General features: G+C 50.7%; 1 protein-coding gene across 2 annotated transcripts in view; it reads right to left on the reverse strand.

Moving 5' to 3' along the window:
• Positions 1-21,542, reverse strand: part of DSCAML1 (DS cell adhesion molecule like 1) — a 325,499-nt gene that overhangs the window by 303,737 nt on the left and 220 nt on the right. For both annotated transcript variants that reach the window (XM_074936884.1, XM_074936885.1), the window contains exons 2-3: positions 10,950-11,267; positions 3,467-3,613 (exon numbers count right to left, since the gene is read on the reverse strand). In XM_074936884.1, the coding sequence (XP_074792985.1) occupies positions 3,467-3,613; positions 10,950-11,267 (465 nt within the window). The remainder of the gene's footprint in view (positions 1-3,466; positions 3,614-10,949; positions 11,268-21,542) is intronic.

Consider the following 21,542-nt stretch of genomic DNA (forward strand, 5'->3'; position numbering starts at 1 on the left):
CAGGGCTAACACCACCACAGTATAATCCAGTCACTCCCCAAAATGAGAAACACTGCTGTCTGACATCCACCACTTCCCTCTGAGTCCCCATAATCTTAGAAGCTTTATCAAAATTTCCCATTGACTGAAAACAGGGTAAACATCACAATGAAGATTTTTGTGAAAAATTCATGGTTTTTTGGATATTGAGTGTGTGAAAATATTGACCTGCACCTGCCAGCTCCTGTCCCTTGTATCAATAATCTGATACAGGGCCACCACATTGAACAGCACTCCTTGGGCTGGGTCTGCTGGTTGGAGTCAATGGAATCCCAACTGGAAAGCCAGCTGCCCTCCCAGGAGATGGGACGCAGGAGTGGGGGGTGAAGAAGATAATGCACAGAGGTTTAAAATGCATCTCCCCAGGCCAGTTTGGCTGAATCTAGCCCTCAGAGTAACCACATGCCACTCAACGAGTGAGCTCTTAACTGAAACATTCCTTCTGAGGGTGGTTCAGCCTATCAGCTCACAGGCGGAGCCAGCACCTGCTCTTACGAGGGACGACGTCAGGTTTGCTCACGAGGCTGAACTGGTGGCATCCCGAGCGTGCGTGGTGCGAACCACTTTACTAACACCTGGAGTTGGGCTGCCAAGCAGCAAAACGCTCAGCCCCGTCGCAACATCACAACTACAGCAATGCTGAGCCCCCGAGGGCTGCTAGGATTTACTGACCTGTGAGCAAATACCAAACACAGTGCACTCACTTTGGGCAAAATCCTTTAATTCTTTCCGGATCCCCCAGGGGAAATAGTATTGATGGCTCTACTACTAGCTTACACGTGCTGTGCGGGAGGGCCAGCACTGCCATCAATACCGTCTCCGAGCAGAGAGCCAGAAGGTCACCCCGGTACAGAGGAACGTCCACACTGACCTCTTCAGCCACCCGTTCCGCTCTGGGACCCTCCTCACCATCACCAGGCTCTGAGATTCAAGGTCACCCACCTAACAGTAACCAGCGTTACACCCATGCCAAGGCCTCGGTGACATTCAGAATTTCCTCTTACGCTTCCGCAGTGAAAGCGCCAGCAGGAGCGCGAGAGGGCCAGTGATACTGGCCTTTGAACCACCATGTCTCAGACCTTCTGCAAACAGGGTTAGATGTGACACTCAGACGAACAGCCGTATTGGGTCAGACCAAAGGTCCGTGCAGCCCAGGATCCAGTCTTCCAACCGTGGACAGTGCCCAGTGCCTCAGAGGGAATGAACAGACAGGTAATCCTCAAGTGATCCATCCCCTGTCGCCATCCCCAGGTTCTGGCAAACAGAGGCTAGGGACACCATCCCAGCACTAGGAGCCCCCCAGAGCCCGGCCTATACCCACCACTAGTGCTGGGTGCCACCGTGCCACTCACTGGGGGAGCCAAACCTATGGGAGCAGCAGGGATACGTTCTGCTAAACAACCAACGAATCTCAGGGTAGGTGGCAGCTTGAAACATACCCAGTGGCGAACACTCGGCTCACCGCAGCCCTTTGCGCATCGCCCAGTGAACTCTGCCCTCCAACATCTCACTGCAAATGCTGCGCTGTCAATCCAAGAGCCAGCTACAAAACCACACAAGAGCATTAGCCAACGAAGCAAAGCAGCAATTGTTTCTGTGCGGGATTTGCTCACAAATCAACGAGCACTTCATACAGCCTTGTGTTCTCCTGCTCAAACAACAATGTGCTCACTAAAAAGGTCACTGTGGGGGTAGGGGGCACTAGCCTCCTCTTCCAGGTAACTTCCCGTGCCACCCCCTGACAATTCCCCAGGGCTTCTCAAGGGAAGTGGGCATGATCTGGATCAGAGCTGGGCAAACAACAGATTTTTCAGTGGCAACTCCGGGTCAAACTAAAGGGTTTCTGCAGCGCAGGACATTTCATTCCACTGTCACACATTTTTAACGCTTCTGGGGGAGTTTTAAATATACTTAAAAGGGACATTTTAAAATGATGTCACTACGAACCAAGACATTTTGTTTTGAAAATGTCAAAACAAAATATTTCTATTTCTTCAAAATTGTTTGTTTCCAACCAAAACAATCTGGTGAACTAGACCTGAATTTGTGAAATGTTTTGATGCTGCCAAATCTGCACTTTTTTGCCCAAAAAGTAGTCGTAATAGTAGCTGTGCACGAAGCACTGGGCCCGGCTGAGGTTCTGATGAGTTTGCGGAGTGCACCCTTTCCAGAGGATCACACGAGGGCTGGCACAACCCAGGCGCGTGGGCCCACCCACACAAGACTCCTCCGCTAATGAGAATCAGGCCCAAGCACCGAGGAGCAGAATGCGCTAATCACCACACCTGCCTCTTTCCACTGCTCACCGAGATGGACCCAAAACCCAATGCCCTCAGTGCCAGGGAATTTGGATCCTAACCTCCCAGCAGGCCCTTATCACTGCAGTGGGCCACACCAAAACTCTGGGTCCGAACACCCCAGAACCTGGGCCTGGACTCATTCTGCACCTGCCTTCAGCAGTGCCTGGCATTTCTCCATAGAGGCTTTAACTCTGCTCCGCAATGGGCCAATCCCGCACGGAGCAGAGCGCCTCCTACTAAGCTTTCGAGGAGTCAGGGGCGCTCAGCACCTCGCAGAATTGGCCCCAGGAGTTGGATTCCTCAGCACCAGGCACCACAGGAGCATGGCCTCTGTGGTCAAAAACTAGCTAAGCAAAACTTTCCCCAAGCTGCAGCAGCCACCGGCCCGGACCCCACGAGCAGGGATGTCGTCACCAGCCACCCTGCCAGGCTACATGGGCTGGCAGCACACGGTCTCTGCACCATCACCTCCCCAGAGACAGACCGGAGTGAATTACTCCTCTATGGCGTTTCCTTGCTCACAAGCCTTAATGGACAGCAACGGTAGCATTAACTGGAACGCTGCCTGGGCGCAATACCAGCCTGTGAGGGCCACAGGGGAAGGCAGGGAGCACGTGGGCCACGGACATCTGTGCTGGCAGGAGTTAAGGGGTGTTTGAGTGGAAGGGTTGTAAAGAGTCATGAGAGAGCCTTTATTTACTCTTGTCACGCCCCGCTCCCGGCAGGAATACATGGAGATGGAGGGCATAGGGTGCCTCTGCCTGACTCCCTGCTGTCACGTACGCCTCCAGGTTGGCAAGGTCACCAGTGGGTGGGAGAACCCAGAAGACACGTACATATTGTCACACTTCAGTTTTACGCACCTAGGAACTTCAAAGCACACACTGCAAACCTGGCAAATACAACAGACACCACGTCGCACAGTCAAACACCGCTCATTTCCACTCTCAATCCAGCCCACAGGCTCGGCTTTCGTACCAAGATGATTCATCAGCAAACCCCCCTTGCTTTTGGGGCCCAGGGACAGAGAAAAACCAAAGAGCTCTGTGTACAACAATTCATGCACATGGCAACGCAGTTAGTATTTGCTGGGAGAATGGAGGGTCCCCCTCCTGCTCCTCTCTTACCTGGGATGATAGAAACAGTATCTTTCTCCCAGGACACAACACTAACGTATTCCTGCACTGAAGAAGGGATGAGGCACTTGAAGACAGCCACGTTTCCACGCATTGACCTTTGATCCTCCACCCGGACGGTGTAAGGTTCCCTGAAAACTGCAGAGAGAAAAGCAGATGATCATACAATGATCAACGCACCGATGCCAAGTTACACCGGGCACAAACACATTAATTTAAACGGTTCCCAAAGATTATTTTTTGTCCAACATTTTGAGCAGCTCCAGCGTTTGCCGCAAGGAATGAGCTGGAGGGAGAGCAAGTTCACAAATGCACATGTGTCTGGGGGTCTCAACATCCCATATGCTCACGGGGCCCAAACAGAAGAGAAATGCCAAGAAGTATCGTTTTCTGGGAACGGCTCTGAAGTGGGGCATTTAAATGACTGCGTTGGCCAGTAAGGAGGTGAAACACCCACCCACACCTCTCGGTACAACCCCCAGCGGGACGTATCCACAGACTATAGCACAGCAACAGCGGTCACTTCCTCCTGTGCCACCACGCCACTGCAAGCAGCATGGCCCTTGCAATCCCTTCACTGCAACAAATCACATCCCAGGTGCACCTCCTCCCAGGGACTCGCAGCCCCCAGCCTCTTCCCTCCACCACCCCGCCGCTGTCCAGTCATGGGAAGAGCCCTCCTGGGGTGGAAAACACCCTCGCTGCAGGGCAGAGCAGCACTTCCCAGCAGCCCTCCCCACCACGTGGGGGTTCTGGGCCAGCCCATCAGGGCACAGGGCAGCATTTGGGTAGGGGGAAATGGCTCTTCTCTAGCACCAGAGCGCGGCAGGGACTGGCAGATTCCCACAGCAATAGTGCACGTTTCACACTTCTAGCGAGTGTGGAGCCGACAATCCCTGCTCTCTCTGGGCAAATTCCTCTGAAGGGACCCTCCTTCCTGCTGTGCTGGGTTCCCATTTGCAGTGGCCGTGGGTGCCCAGAGCTCTCTAGATGCAGGCAGCATCTCAGTGGGGCAGGCCTTCCGCAAGGCAGGGCAGAATAATTTCTCCTCTTGCCGAAATGCAGCTGGGTCTGGGCAGCAGTTGAGCGTGCACCAGCATTGCTCAACACTAGGGCACAGGGAGGGAGGTAGAAAACGATACCCTGTTGAAATGGAAGGGAGGAGGAACGCAATTCCCCAAAGTGGGGTCTGCCCAGGGCACTAGGGCAGACAGCCCTTCCCCTTGCAGGGCGACCCGGCAACACTCACAGCCTGCCCTGGCAGCTCTTCAGTGTTCTCTCTCTTGGGAAATATCGAGAGATTATCCTGACTGGCAGCAGCCCTAATGAATTCTAAGAAGCACTTGGTCAGTTTGCTTGATCGGCTGAACGTCCCAAGGTCTCTTTGGTAAGGAGACACGTCAGTGCAACCAATAAGGAGCGCAGGCAGACACACCAAGAACCGTTAAAGTTTAAATATTTTCCATTTAAAATCAGCCTAACACGTGGGTGCATAATCTTGTCATGACAACATGCCTGCCCCAAAGGACATTGGTTTCTCATTCATCACCGCCGTGGAGAGGGGGAGAGAGAGAGAGATATCGATCACTGGGTCATCTGCGGCTCCCCCACTGGCCAGAACAGCAACAATCCACGGCATGTTTCAACAGCCACGGGGGAGTTGCTTCCAGCAGTCAACGCATCTGTTGGCAGGTGCAGACTGGGCCTCCTCTGAATAGGCCCAAGGAGTATTTAATAAGTAAAACAGAAGGTGATGCTGCTTCTGCCTGCTATTCCTCCCTTTTAAGTGCCCAGCTTTCAGACTTCACGCCTTCACTGCAAGAGCTCAAGACAGAAAACTGCTCACAGGCTGGAGGCAAATGGCAGCCCATCCCTCAGGAAGCCCCAGTGAAACTTGCCAGCAGGCTCCTCACAACAGCAGTCTGGTGCAGGAGGTGCTGAACTGCAGTGAAGTAATAGGTGACGAGCTGGCCCAACCCGAGCAGTTCCTGAGAAGACCGCCTGTCAGCAGAGAACACACCTTCAGAGAACAGCTCCAGGGCACCAGCTGGCTTGACAAGCCGCCCTCACATGAACGGTGCGGGGCGGAGAGGGGGCTACAGTTCAGACAATCCTCCCTCTCACCGTACATGTGTGTGCGATGCTCTGCAGGTCCATAGGAGGGTATGCTCTCTGCCCCCAGGAGATCCCATGCCAAGCAGACTACAGACAAACATAGCAGATGACCGGGGTCTGGGGGAAGGCAGAGGGCTGGTGGAGGCAGGCCCAACAGGACACATGGATTGCTCTGCAGCAGAGAGCAGCTCAAGGAAGCAAAGTGGACTGGTTTGCAGGAGCCTTGTCAGTTACACAGGAGCGGCTTCCTTACTCCTTCCTAGATGGTTAAAGGAGAGAAGTGTCCCTTCTGGTCACCTAGCCGGTCCTCCTGCTTTAGCAGAGACATAGAACCTTGCACTGGAATCTTTGTATCAAACCCTTCACTTCTGCCTGAGCTAGACTGGACCTTTTAAACCCCAGCCAATCGTGATTTAAAGACTCTAAGTGATGGAGACTCTAGCCCACCCCTGGGTAAGTTGTTCCAAGGGTTAAAAATTGCACCTTATTTCTAGTCTGAACTTGTCTAGTCTCAGCTTGCAGCCATTAGATCATGTTGTCTCTGTCTGCTAGATTAAAGAGCTGTTTTCTATCAGAAATCTCTGCCCCATGTACTTGTAAAACTGTGATCAACTCACCTTATCTCTTCTCTTGGGGAAACTAAAAACAGATTGAGCGTCGCAAGACCCTCACTAGAAGGCAGGTTATACAGACCTCGAATCATTCCTGGTGCCTCTTCTCTAAAATCTTCTTAAAGTTTTCAACTTTACATTTCAGTTTATTGTATGTTTGTTGTTTTACATGGTTTAAATAGCCTTTTTCAGGGATTGCCATTACAAGGCTACAGAAGAAGAGTGTTTGGAGACAGGATTTCAGTGACAAGAGGATAATTGATTAGCATACAGGAAGCAGGTGGGAACAGAAGCATGCTCATGAGAAATAGTAAAAATCCCAGCTTCCAAGTGTTTCCAACTATCCTAAAGCCAAACTCATTCTAATGGCCATGGACTGAGCTGTCCCAGTGACATCCCAAGGAATCCTGTGAGGAGGTCCCATGGATACGTACTGAATGAGAAGGGGTGGCACAGGAATGAACTACCAGCCAGGCCTAGCAGCTGAAAGCCTATTCAGACTTGCAATGCCCACCTTCAAACAAGAGATGAAAGCGACAGCACTGTATAGCAGCAGCCTGCAGTCTCTCCATGAGGTTCAGTAAGTCTAGTATTTAGAACAGGGAGCTGGAGTCAAGATTCCTGGGCTCCAGCCCTGCCACGGACTCACTGCATCACACTGGGCATGTCACCTCACCCCAGTGTCTAGAGGGAGGTAACAGGAACCCTGGCCTGCAGGGCCAGATAGCTGTGACCAGAGATCGATTTTCACCTCTAGAAACCTCCTAGGGAACAACAACAAAATTGAATCTGCCACTCCCAGCATTTGCTTCCCGTGAACACCCTGGCACAGCTGGCCCCTGGCGAGAGTGTCTTCAAAAACAGCACATTTTAAGTCATTACTAGAGAGTTGGAAGGGGTTTTTTTGAGGGGGCGCGGTTAAACAGGAAAAGGACGTTGGACTCCAGATGTGAGTATTCACTCTGCAAGTGTGTTGCTCATCCAGCTGGAGAGCAGAACCAGGACCATGTGGCCACCATGCCCGATGAAAACTAAGCAACACAGCTGGAATGCTGGATACCCTCAAAAAGCTGGGAGAGGGGGTCCTGCAGCAGGGAGATCAGCAGTGAGGCAGCTGCCAGCAGAGTTGTGCCAGCTGCTCTTGTTCTCAGGCACCCACCCATCTTGGCTGTTGGGAAAGCATCAGTTACAAGAGCACCCTCCGCATACTTTCCCTCTGCCTGCTTCCTGCCAGCTAAGAGAGCCCGCCACCTGGTTCCGCAGCCTCACATGGCCCACACTGGATCCATCCCTGCTGGGAGCAATTTCACAAGCATGGCCTACTGGACAGAGCATTGACTGTGATTCAGGAGACCTGGATGCCACTGGCAGACTGGGTGACCTTGGGCAAGCCACTGCACTTCTGTGCCTCAGTTTCCCCATCTGTCACATAGGGATGACGACTCCTTTGTAGGACGGATGAGAAGTTGTATAGAAGTGCCAGGTGTTGGTTGTATGCGATGTAGCTGTGTCAGTCCCAGGATGTTAGAGACACAAGGTGGGTGAGGGAATAGAAGTTGGTCCAATAACAGACACCTTGTGTCTCTAGGTATTATTACTACGTATTAGGCAGCAACAGTTAAACTTCCACTCCGATGGGAAGCTCAGCCTCCACCGGAGCGGGGCTGACCCGAGCTGCAACATGTCACACGTCTGACAAACAACATGTATTTACATTCCCCTCCCTTAAACATACACCCCAGCTTATTGCTCACTCCCCTCTGCTTTGGTTTATAGCTTAACTGCTAATTCTGGTAAATAATTCACTCCCTGGGCAGGAGGGGGTTTCATGCCAGTTTACTTTGCAGTATAATGAATTAAAATAAAAACACCCTTTAGTCTGCTCGGCTGTGTTCTCTGTGCGAGCCCTGTTTTTAATAGGTTACATAATGAAGTCATTCCTGGGCTATTAGCCCTCCTCAGCCTGGTCAATAATTTACTATAATCACTTTGGAAAGCAGCACTTGGCTATATTCCTCCTCCTTTTGTTTTCTTAGAAGTCTTGGGGTGGTTGAGCTGGAGCCTGCATTGCAGATATAGGGTCTTAGGAAGGGGGGTTAATGAGGCAGGGGGGTTCCCCCCTTGCGGGGACCTGCTGAAGGACTGGGCAATTATACAAGACTATTCAGGAGTTACTATAAAATTGATGCTAACAGATGTTTGGGAACGGAGATAAATCCTCATGCTGCAAAGCTGGAGTCCATCTCGGACTATGGATGAGACCTTCACAGGGCAGATTATCCCACATCTGCTAGCTACTGCATGGTTTCTTGCACCTTCCTCTGAAGCATCTGGCTCTGGCCACTAGTCCATCTAGTCCAGCATCTGGTCTCCACAACAGGCCTGATGCAGTCTGGCAATTCTAGATCTCAGTGGTATGAATGACCGGTTGTTGAAGAGAAGACACCCCTGGCTTTCTCCATTCCTCCCCAGCCGTGGAAACCAAGCCTGCTGTCCTGCTACTTCAGTGGCTGAGACACACGTCTGGTTAGCAAATCATTTTGGCCTGTTATGGTGCTGGATGTGAACAGCCATAGAATCACAGAACCATAGGGGGCTAGCAGGGATGGCAAGGGTCATATAGTCTAACCCCGCCAAGATGCAAGATTTCTGTACCCACATCCCACCTCCAGAAGGGCTCAAAGATCGCAGTGAATAAAGCATCCCCTCTTATTCCACTGCAGGCAGGTCACAGTCCCTGGAAGATAATGGGATTTATGCCCTTCTTGAAGAAAAAGTCACTTTTGCATCTACTCTTCCAAATCTACCTACCTGCAATGTCATCACTAGAACCACGACCCACTGTTGTAGCTGGCTGGGCTGTACCCGCACAACACCCCTCTGGAAAAGCCCCATGACCATTCCCCACCTGCCTTGCTCTGGGGAAGTCTTCTCAGGTGGATGGACCTGAGGCTTTTGTCCCAGTGGGACATGGCAGGGCCTGGCTCTCCTAATATTTGAAGGGGCTTGGCCTTTGCCAGACAGGGATTAATCCTGGAGATCCATGCTCTCTTGTTACTATCAGCTTCCCCCAGAGTCATCCCCAGCGTGCAGCACTAGGATGGCCCTCAGCTCTCTTTCCCGCTAATCACTCTGCAAAGCTCTCCCTACCAGCAAGTGGCCTAAATTATTGTTTGTTCTTGGCTTGGGTAGGATGCAGTTTTTGAAACATTATTGACACTCCGCCTCCTGTTTATCCAACACCCTGCCCTCATATCTACTATCTGTCGATGATGATATCAATCGATCCTCTTGCAATAGACTATTACAGTCCCAGTTCCACGGCCTTGCCGGAAAAGCGTCTCCAACACGCAAAACCACGTGGCAGCTGCATTTTAGCCTACACGTTCACAGGCTCCACAGGGCACAATTCCTGTGGGAGCGACAATAACATCCCCATAAATACTGTATTCATCATGTCAGGAAGGCTCACTCGGTAAAACTCACCTCCAGGCCCAGAGGTCACAGGTTCAAGTTTCACCCCAGGCTGTCTGCTCTGCTCTCTGGCACAATACTTAGGGAGAAAAGTTAAACTCTTAATAGGAGACTAAACCCTTGTGCTTTCCATGGGCCACGTCCAAGCTACAAAGCCCACAAAATAGATTCTTGGAACAGTCTATTTTCTTGAGAGACAGGTAAGTATCATCACCCTCATATCACAGATGGGACGCAAGGCAGGAAAAATTAAGTGATTTGCCCAGGGTCATGCAGAGAATTAGCAGCAGAGATAGGACTAGAACCTTGCTCTCCTGTACCCAAGCCACAGGACTCTGCAGTCTCTATCCCATTTCTTGGGAATGGTGCAAGACGATACCCAAGCACCCTGGCAAATACACTTCCCAAGTAAACAGACTAACGTCCACGGCTGAGTGTGAGCTAAAGCTGAGCCCAGAGGCTGCCGCCTTTGCCTGCACTATTGGAACCTTTAGAGTGAAGGGCGCAAGGCAGACGCAATACAAAAGGTACCAGGTAAAGATGAAGTTACTGTCTATCCTGGTTGCTGGCACACAAGGCAGTGCCCAGTTTGGGCCCTTGCTATGACCTGCTCTCTCTGCAGAGGCTCGTGCTCACGTGGCAAAAGGTGCTAGATACTGTTCTAAACCCATTATCTGAAGATGCAGGCAGAAGGCCCCCGGAGCTCACTGCTGGCCACTGCGCTGCCTCCGGGCCTGATCCTGTGAATGGTTATTCCCATTCACACGCTGACTTGTGCGCATCGGCCCGCTGGAGGCTGGGGCACTCCACCCAAAGCCTTGGCAGGAGCAGGCCCTACATTTACAGCTCACTCTCAGCTAGGACTTCCTCAGGTCTCCTTCCAAGCTCAGGAACAGCCACGCTTGGCTACCCAGAGGCTCTCCAAGTGCCATGAGGCTCAGCGAACACACGTCTGCACAGCATGCTTTGCAGGGGACAGGCATTCATTCACTTGGAGGTGAAGTAACTTGCCCATGGCCACGCAGAGTTAACAGCGGAACCAGGAATAGGACGCAAGCGCCCCGAGTTCCAGCCCTAATCACCAGCGAGCCCTGATGCCACCCTCTTTAGTGGTTAATTGATGAAGTGAGCTCACTGTATCAGCCACTTAAGGCAATTCCATGGCATTGGAGAGAATCAGTTGGGACACACAAATGGGCTCATCATTGTCACAAACACAGAACACCAGCACCCCACCAACACCTCCAAGACCCAGCCCCCGTCCATGACCCTACCTGCTTTAACACGGATATTGGGACTCCTGATTTTGCCCGCCGAGTTCTCCGCGGTACAGAAGTAGTCATTGTCGTGGATAAAGCTATTGAAGGCTGATGGCGAGAAGGGGTAGAGCTGCAAAGTCCCATTGGCATGGACATGCCGGATGTGCGGTACATCATAGATGTCGTCCCCTGTGGCGAGGTACCAGCGAAGGGCGGCGCTGGGTGACCCTGCTGCGGGGCAGGAGATCACCACCCCGACTGTGCTGGAGAAGGTCACCTGCTGGACAGAGTCATTCACAAAGTAGAGACTGGTTCCAACATCTTCAGTGTGTGCTGTGGAGAGACCAGAGCCAACAGCAGAGAGTTACTGCAAACACCCGACTCCTCTTGCCTGCAGAGCAACGGCTTCCCAATGACATGCCCTGGGAGCCCTCCTCAGGCAGCGGCAAACAGCCCCAAACAGAGCGGGCAAATCGGTGTATGAACACAGTGGCCAGGTACTTCCCACCTCTCCTAGCTACCTAGGTCACTGCTCTCCTCAGCAGCTGGGCCAGGGCTGAGGGGATGCCTTGGAAACCCCAGCCCTTTCCCAGGACAGCTATTTCCCACAATTGCTAGGACACCTACGACTAATACAAGCTACATTTCCCAGGATGCCCTCGTGTGAGCCTCCCCACAGGTAAGTCACCTGTCTGCTCCCTCCCCTGGGCCAGCTGAGTTAGGGAGTGAAGAGGCAACCGTGAACCATCGGACACCTCCTGAGAGGTCTCCTCAGACAACAGGCCCCAGAAACAGCCAGGCCGAGTTCTAAAGCCTGGGGATGGTTTTGTGACAGGAAGCTGTGTGAGAGAAGTGGGGCTTTGCCAGTCTCCCCCTCCAAAAAGAGGGGGCAAGGGAGCAGCTCTTCACAGCTGGGTCTCCCAAACTGCAGCCAAGGTCTGGAAGTGGAGGAAAGCCTCCCTCAACCTTCCTCCTCCTCCAGTGCAAACGGAAAGGCCTTTCCCTCCCAGCTCCTCCACTCCGACTCCTTCCCACTGACACCTCACACCTGGAAGGGGAGGGGACAAGTTTGCCGTCAAGGTGCCAAGTGGCTTAGAACCGATTTTTTAACTGCGCTACTTTTACGTGGGCAAAAGCACACTCATGTAGAAAGCAGTGATCATATTAATAACTCTAGCGGAGAGCACAATCCCTCTGCTTGTGCTACAGCAGGGCCATAAGCAAATAACTACTCTACCGCTGGTTCAGAATGAGTCACAGGGGACCTTTCATCACCTCAATTTCTTCAACTTTGGGGGGAGGGAGAAGAGGGGGAGAAGGGAAAAGAGTCTCATCTGTATTAATATTCTTAGCTTAGCTTTTAGCTGCCCCTCCAGGGAGAATGCTTCATGACTGCTCATTTGAGGAAAGGCTATTAACCTGTTATTGGCCAGAGCAACTCACATCACAAAGCCGTGATGAGACCATCAGCACCCGCCTCCACTGAAAAAATAATAATATTTGTGTTTTCGTCAGGACAGGTGTTTGGAACCACGCTCCTTGCCCTGGGTAAGTGTCACGTCACCAGCTGGCTCAGGCTTTCCTGAGCTGACGGGGGAAGGCAAACGTTGGAATGTTGTTATTTTACTTTACATAACAGAATCTTTAACGGGCAGGTCTCGCTCTCAGTGACAATAATAATAATGGAACTACACTTCTGTGGAGTTGCTTTGATAAATTCTATAGAAGATAAAACATTATGGCACTTGACTTAGGTATTCTTGTTGTATAGAGATGGGGAAACTGAGGCACAGTGAAGCAAATTGCCCATGGGGTCTTAGTGCATCAAAGGGAAACCCAGGAAGGGAAGAACCCAGGAGTCCTGGCTCTGGTCTTCTGCTGTAACCACCAGAACGTGCTCTCTCATTGAGCTGGGAATACAACCAAGGAGCCCTCTACTCTACCCACTAAACAATTCCCCCTCTTATTTAATCCTTCCAGAGATGGAAATATAATCTCAGTCTCTCTCAGCACCCATTAAACAGCCGATTTCTTGTTCCTCTCCATGTTTTGAGCAGGAACATCAACTATGACAACAAAGTTTCCTCTCTCAAACTACCCAGAGTTCGACTGGCCCAAGTCAAGAATGCGGCAGTCGTTTTTGTGCCTACAAACTGGCAGGTACCAACGATAAATTGATTGGGAATGTTACTGCTGATTAAACAACAGATTTACAGGTAAAGAAAAGAAGCTTCAGGCCCCCTCCCATACAGTCACAGCTAACGAGCCTAGGCACAGACAGAAATGGACAAAGACATTTATTTATTTTTTCTTATTGGGCTGACAAATGCTGGGAGACTCATGACAAAGACGGGGTAAGACAATCAACAGCTGATCCTCGGATGGCCTTTGAAAAGCTACTTGGGCTGTCCGTGGCACAGTGCCACTAACCAATCACATTGGGGCAGCTAATCTCTTTGGAGCAGGGGCCATCTTTTTGTCCTGTGGCAGGGCAGAGTCGAGCACATTGGGCCCTCGTCTATGACTGGAAAAGAGCAATCCAAATATAAATCATGTCTTAAGGCTGGTTTGTTGTGATGAATCAGCACTTCTGCCGTTCAGAACGTCTTGACACTCATCCTGCCCATACACGAGAGTAAAATATGTCTTTATGATCCGATGAAGGAAAACAAGCAGAGAGAAAGCATTCATGTGCTACCCATCGTGGTAACATTTTGCATGTTCCCTGAAACGCAAGATGGCATGGAGACTGCTCTACCTTTAAAGGTAGAGTGCACAAAAAATAGAACATCCTTTCTACTGTGTAGCCATATGCGTCATGTAAGGACCTAGAACCATGAATATTCTGAAGCTGTCTGCAACTCTGGTCCACGCCACAGTCCGTCTCCCTCTTCATCCAGCCCCGCACCTCACAGCCCCTCCTGGAATCCTAGAGGTGCCTTTTAGTTGTGTGTGAGAAGAGGGGGGATTCTAGTAACTCCTTCACATCCCGTCCCTTTTCTCAGCACCCCTCATTGCACTATTGCTGGAGGCCTCTCCACTAGTCCCAACAAGAATTCCACTTGCTCCGCCCAAGAGCAGGCAGAATTGACAGCGCCGACCCCCAAGTGAGTATCCCTGCTCTAGTGGAAGCCACAATTTGCAGGACATGTTGCCAGCTGTATGATGCAATGATCAGATATCATCCTGCTAGAGAACAATTTTCTCTGCAGACATCACCCTTGCATGCTGGATACACAGAGGGGGTGGGGGAGGAATGGAAAAATACCTCATAAATAACAAGAGAAATTCAGATTACCAGCAAAGCTTTTTCAGGTCAAAGGGGAAAATGGATTTTTAATAGAAAATGGAAGTTATGGGATTGGTAGTAGTTATGTGACAGACGCATAGAGTTAAATCCATATAATCTCCTTTACCATTTAACATTGAGCACCATCCTAATCCCATGTTTCATAAAACTGTCTCCAAATCACAGAGAGATTAAAAATTTAGAAATAGCACTGCAATATTTTTAAACCAGAAATCACTGCTGGCATCTGGTCACATGCGTTGACCCTAACCTAAATATCGAGGGCATTAATTTATACAGACCTCAAACGCTGGGATGGGCGTGGTGAACATGGAGCAGTTTCTTATGGAGAGACAATATGTCACTGGCAGGGGCATTGTATTGAGTGCTGGAGTCCTGAACTCTGCTGGATGAGAGCTGCACAGTGGACTAATACGTAGATGGACCATGCCTCGCCAGCACTGAGGAGTATATATTTTGAGTTATCACAGTGCAATCTTCTTAAATCATAGTAAATTACAACCTAGGGTATTGAAATATTAATACCTCCATCTCAGCTGGGAAAAGTGAGTCATTTTGTTATCATCCCTTCGCAATATTTACTAGTCTTGTTCGCTGGACTCTTCAAACTGCAGTATCTTTAGAAGCAGAGCCACTCTCAGCACCGCAGAAAGATGCGTTAGATGGAAAGCACTCATTTACTCTAATGAGAAGCCAAGGCAGAGTGACCATAAATTCACCCCAACCCTACCACTGAGCCACCTGAAGTTCAGGCTTGAGTCCTGCGCAAGAAACCTTGCAAGCTGAAGTTTTCAGCATGTGTATTCATCAAAAAAGGTGCAGTTTTAAAAGCTTAATGCAGAGTGTATGCGGCTAAACTGGGAGGAGAGGTAGATACGCTGGAGGGGAGGGATAGGATACAGAGGGACCTAGACAAATTAGAGGATTGGGCCAAAAGAAATCTGATGAGGTTCAACAAGGACAAGTGCAGAGTCCCGCACTTAGGACGGAAGAATCCCATGCGCCGCTACAGACTAGGGACCGAACGGCTAGGCAGCAGTTCTGCAGAAAAGGACCTAGGGGTTACAGTGGACGAGAAGCTGGATATGAGTCAACAATGTGCCCTTGTTGCCAAGAAGACCAATGGCATTTTGGGCTGTATAAGTAGGGGCATTGCCAGCAGATGGAGGGACGCGATCGTTCCCCTCTATTTGACATTAGTGAGGCCTCATCTGGAGTCCTGTGTCCAGGTTTGGGCCCCACACTACAAGGAGGATGTGGACAAATTGGAAAGAGTCCAGCGGAGAGCAACAAAAATGATTAGGGGACTGGAACGCATGACTCATGAGGAGAGGCTGAGGGAACTGGGATTGTTTAGTCTGCGAAAGAGAAGAATGAGGGGGGATTTGATAGCTGCTTTCAACTACCCAAAAGGGGGTTCTCCAAGGAGGATGGATCTAGACTGTTCTCTGTGGTAGCTGATGACAGAACAAGGAGTAATGGTCTCAAGTTGCAGTGGGGCAGGGTTAGGTTGGATATTAGGAAAACTTTTTCACTAGGAGGGTGGTGAAACACTGGAATGCGTTACCTAGGGAGGTGGTAGAATCTCCTTCCTTAGAGGTTTTTAAGGTCAGGCTTGACAAAGCCCTGGCTGGGATGATTTAGTTGGGGATTGTCCTGCTTTGAGCAGGGGGTTGGACTAGATGACCTCCTGAGGTCCCTTCCAACCCTGATATTCTATGATTCAGGCCCAAGGCGTTGGCTTTTCCCACTATACATGACCCAAGAGCTCAGAGAGGTGGTGATCACTAACCATTTACACAACACCTTTGCTCCCAAGGCACTTCACACAAGCCACGCACTTCTGCATACTGCAGCGCAGCCAGCTCTAAGATAAGATGTACACAGCAGCGTTAAGTAGGGGTTTAGGACAGAAAGTGAAAGAATATGGAGTCCAGGTCACAATGCAAGAGGAATTTAGTGGGTAACGTGCAATGACTCTAAATGCACCTAGAGTTGCCATCCTACCCTTTCGCAGGATAATATGGAAACATTAACCACAAGTGGTCAGGACCCCCCAGCATCACAACGTCCACTGTCACACTGAGGCCCTGTGCGCCTGTTAAGAGGGCAGAGCACCACCCACTGAACCCCAAATCCTAGTGCCAGTTGCACCTAGAGGTGAGATCTGATGCTGGGCTCACAGCCCAAATCAGCACGAAGGCAGAGCAGACTCAACTCCCATCTTCCAGAGAGATGAAAAGTCCCAGTCTCTGCAGCCTTTGCTGCAGGTGCCATTTGCACACACCCAAACCAGACAGAGCACGTACACCAAATGCTGATCAAACAAGCACACCCTAAATCCCTGCACAGAAAACACAACAACGACATGCATATTACCTGGTGCCCGACCTCTGCAAGGCAAACCTAACCAAAAGAGGAGTTTGAATTGCAATCCTCCACCTCCTCCCTCCACACTGGGATATTATGAGGGGAACAAGCAGAACTAGACAAACGGAATTTGCTGAGCCAGAGCAGGGGGTGCATGCACCAGCCTTTCATCTGTGGAGACCTGATTTCAAGTTCTGCTTATGTCACATATGCAGCAACTCTGGCAAGTTTCACCGGAGTCTCCACTGGACATTTGGTAACATCACTGAGCCAACGCACATTTCAGGACCATGTCAAGTGTCCAATCAAGGGAGGCTCAGGACTGGACTAAGGGCCGGACTATGGCACATCTGAGGAGCGTGCACATCAACTGCTAAGCTCTGTCCTGAGCCAGCAGGCCATGACTTTCATTAGCCCTAAGCCTACCTGCACGCTTCTACAAGCAGAGGTCAATTTCCTTCACACGCCCCACAAGGTGTAAGAAATAAACCAAAAAGTGAATCAATAGACTGAACAAGCAGAGGGGAGTACTGAAATCCACTCAATTGTGTCCTTTTCCCCAGTTAGCTAGGATGAATGTTAGCTATCTTTGGTTCCCACAGGCCTTTCAAAATGTCATTCCTGGTCTGGTCAGCAGATTAGCAAAGGCCAAGAAACTGGGTTTCTAGATATTTGATACAGGTTAGTCAGCAAGGGGTGTTTGCAATGCTATAGGAGACTCTGGGGGGCTATTTTTAATTTAAGAAGCTGGGGAAAGATTCTTTTTTTAAAAAAAAAAAAAAAGCTACTTAGAATTTTGATTTCAAGGTACATAAAATTTTGGGCCTTAACTAGCCACCCTGTAAATGCACCAGCAGAGTACTTCCAAGTCTCCTGAAATAACCAAATACATTTGTGCTTCATTCTCTCCTAGGAAGTTGCATGTAACAGCCTGCCTATTCCGGAGTCTGCTGAATTCACATTATCCAACATACAGCTCAAAACTCACACGCTTCCATGTCAGGGGAATTCTTTCCACAAAGACACCTCCAATTCGATTCTCACACTGAGCTTAGCAGCTGGTTCAAACGAGGCAGGTGCACCTCAGTGCCACATGGGCAGAAAGGAGGGCACCACATTGGACACATGTGGTGTCTTGTGGGTGCTCAAAGCATGGCCAGTGGATTCCTAAATTCACAACCCACTGCCAACCTATGCAAGCTGGGTGAGGACAAAGGCTCTGAGCACGGGCAAACTGACAAGCAGTGATTGTTATTCCCTTCTGAAGAACACAAGTACCAGAAAATATTAGGGTTGCATGTGTTAATTTTTCATTTAAGGCACATAGAGCTTTACACATGAGCAAGGCGTAGAGGCTGGTCTCTTAAGTTGCCATCATGGCCCTGGTGTCGTAAAATAACAACACTGGGCACTGCCAGGACTTCAGTACTGCAAGCTCTTCCTCTGTGGATTTCATGGATTCCACGTTTCATTTCCAAGATAAATGAGCACCGTACCACACTGGGGGGCAGAGGGGGAGAGATTAAAAAATGCAAGCAACATATTTCACTGCTTCTCATATTTGAACACAGCATACACAAAATGCCAGCATCACAAATCAGCAGGCAGAGAACTCCAGCAAAATCATACAGCGAGATTATTCCCCCAGTTTATCAAGATTTTGACTCGTATGCTCCTCCTGATCATACTGCTTCCTATTTACATCGCCCTCCCTCCCCTTGTTATGGCTGCTCTTTAATTTGTGTAATCAACCACCAAGCCTGCTTTCGCTAAACTCCTCGCTTGCTAACCGCCTATTTTATTTTATAAGCTAAAAAAAAAAAAAAAAAATAAGCAGCTACAGTCTATTGAGGGATTTCTAAACTTTACTGGGATCAAATGTTTATTTGCTTTTTGTTTCTAATTGAGCTCTTGTTCTACAGCAGAAATGTATTAAATGGTTGTGCTTTGATACCTAGAAATATTAAGTAGCTGAAAGGTTTATCATGCATTAAGCAATTCAATTTTTTATCCTATTATAATGAAACTTCCACTGTATTACTGTCCTCTCTCTGGAATTGTTCCACTTTAACACTTTCAGCACAGAGACTCTTCAAAATAAAATCTCTCTTGAACTGAAAAGAGAAAAAAAATAATGAGGCCATAAGGTATAGTGCTAATGGAGGGTTTTAATTTGCTCTTCTCAGAAGAGAGAGCTCGGTAGCAGAGACTCTTTTCTGGGAGGCTGGGGCTGAAAATGAGCTGTGTTGGATTTATTATTTTCGATGTTGGGGGAGAAAGATCATTTTAGTTCCTTGGATGGTTATTTGTTTTGGTTTTTCCTTTTTACACAGGAAACATGCAAAGATATGCAAAGCAGACGCTTCCATGTTCAGTACAGCAGCTCCTAAAAGCATGTCTAACAATAGCAATTTTGTCTAAAGCTCCCAAACACAGATTTATTCCAGCTGTAATAAGACTATTTCATATTTAATAATTGATTAAATAATTGACTGTCACAACCACTCAGAATGCACCATTAAACCTCCGCAAATATTTTAATTATATTAACATTAAAATAAAAGGGTATTTAATATACAATAATCATATTTTAGGATGCAGCCCACTACCAATTTGTTTCCTTCACTACCTTTTTCCTAAGATTGCCTCTTGCTGTTTTCAGATGATGAAAGCGATTATTAAAGAAAATGTTTTGTAAACTGAAAGTCGCTCCTTTTCCATAACATGGACGTTTCTGTTATTACATTCGTGGACCAGATAATAAAAAGGTAATGGACTACAAAAATCCCTGCAGAATCAGAATAGGGTCACTTTTTTAGCTAACCCCAATCAAATATTATTACAAATGGACTGTAATTTAGCTACCAATGTTACATGCGGATGTCTTTCCTCTTAGACTGCAGCTATCGTTGGGGACCTCAGTTTAGAGCGCCTGGCATACCCATTGGGATGATGCTAACAATTCCCCATTTACAATTGATCCAGTGTGGTGGCTCCTTGACCGTAATTTTTTGCCCCAGTCCGAGGGATCAGAGCACTGGGTTACACTCAGTGTAGCCTTCCGAGAGGAGAGGAGAGGAGAGGAGAGGAGAGGAGGCGATTTTAAAGCATCCCCGGATCGCGTTTGTTTTGAGGGACTAGAATATTGCCGTACACCGTCTCCGAGAAGTGAGGACAGCGGAACTGGGCTTTTGAAAAGTACTGCTACGAGCTTCAGCCTTTGCAATCTTGCCCGCACAGAGAGGCGCTGGGTAGGCAGAGAAAACATTTTAATATCCATGGAATTAAGGCGCTTCTGTGGGGCTGGAGAGCTGTGCGGGGAACGGGTCTTTGTCAGGGCTCCCCCCGCCTCGGCAGGGATCTCGGGGGCTGCAGAGAGTTAAGGTCACTAATGATCAGGTCGGCGCTCCCGCGGCCAGGGTCCGCTGCCCCCTTAAAAAGCCTCCACAAGCGAACTCCGCGAGCTGGGGCTCCTGGGCTCCTGTTCTGTCCTCCAGGCAGAAGGAGCGGCGTCTCCTCCGCTCCGCATCGAAAGCCAGGGTCCAGGCTAACGGGGCCCAGCGGCGCCCCCACCCCTTGCCCCCCCCCCGGGGCCCAGGGCCGCCACCCACTGCCTTCTCCCGCGGGAAGGAGGATGCAGGGCGGGGGTGCAAAGAGGCGGAAGGGAGCGGGCAGGGGCCCCAGGCCCGGGGGTGCAGCCAGCAATGTGCACCCCAGCTGCGGGCTTCGAACACCCCTCCTCCGCCCGACAACGGGGAGACGTCTGGAGGGGATTTTTTTTTATTTTAGCGAAGCAACGACCCCCCTCAATTGAGACCCTTCCCCGTGATCAGCAGGGGCGTCTTTACAAATGCAGCGCTACCAGCTGCCCTGCCCCCGCCCCACACCCCCCGCAGCCCTGGGCTCAGCATCCTTTCCGGGCAGGCTGGGCTGGGCTGAGCCCTGCCTGCTCCAGCCCCACCGACCCGTTCCTAGCCCGGAAAAGCGGGGGGTGCCCCCGCCCCGGAATCAGGTGCATTGCAGCCGGGGCTGCAGGTCTGGGCTTGCCCGTCACCTGGACCTCGATTAGCCCCATGGCAACCTGAGCCCAGAGGGGCCCCGGGCGTGCAGAACCAGCCAGCCCCGTGGGTACTTCAGCTGGCGAGGCGTGTCCTGCCCCCCTCCCAACGTCCTGCTCTTTGCAATTACACCGTCACAACCATTAATTGTTGAAATAATAATCCAGGTCGTTGCAGCAGGGCTGGGAGCTGCCCCTCTCCTGGGAAATCGGGGGGGGGGGGGGAGAAAGCTGCACAAATCCCCTTCTCCCCCCCCCATCATAGAAGATCAGGGTTGGAAGGGACCTCGGGGGGGTCTAGTCCAACCCCCTGCTCAAAGCAGGACCAACCCCAACAGTGGTTCCTCCTGCCAGCTCCTGCCCCCCCCCCCCCAATACCAGGGACTCGAAAAGCAGCGGGCGGCAGCCCAGGGCAGGCTCAGAAACAGCTCCGCATCCTCGGGGGGGCTTACAGAGCCGCTTCGTGAGAGCCCGAAACTCCGAGCCCCCAGGGGAGCTGCCCCCCCTGCGCCCCGGCATCAGCCTGGCACCTGCCCCGCTCACCCCCCGGCTGACAGGCGGGCCGAGCCGAGCCGAGCCGAGTCGGGCCGGGGGCGGCTCCTGAGCCCGAGGGGCAGCAGAGCAAGCGGCTGGGGGGCTGCTGCCCGGACCCCCTGCCGGCCGTGGGCACCGCTCGGCGCAGGCGGGGACGGGCTTGGGCTGCAGCCCGACTGCTCGGAGCGGTGGGCTGGGCGCAGACACGCCTCTGCCCGGCCCGGGCCAGCCCGTCCCCTCATCCCCTTGGGCCGCAGCGCACCGCGGGTCCCGTCACTTTTTAACAAGGATCGCAGAGGCGCAGGACTAGAGCCCGCTGGCCAAAGAATCACCCCCC

The sequence above is a fragment of the Natator depressus genome, chromosome 22 (genome assembly GCF_965152275.1).
Source record: "Natator depressus isolate rNatDep1 chromosome 22, rNatDep2.hap1, whole genome shotgun sequence".
NCBI classification, from domain to species: Eukaryota; Metazoa; Chordata; order Testudines; family Cheloniidae; genus Natator; species Natator depressus.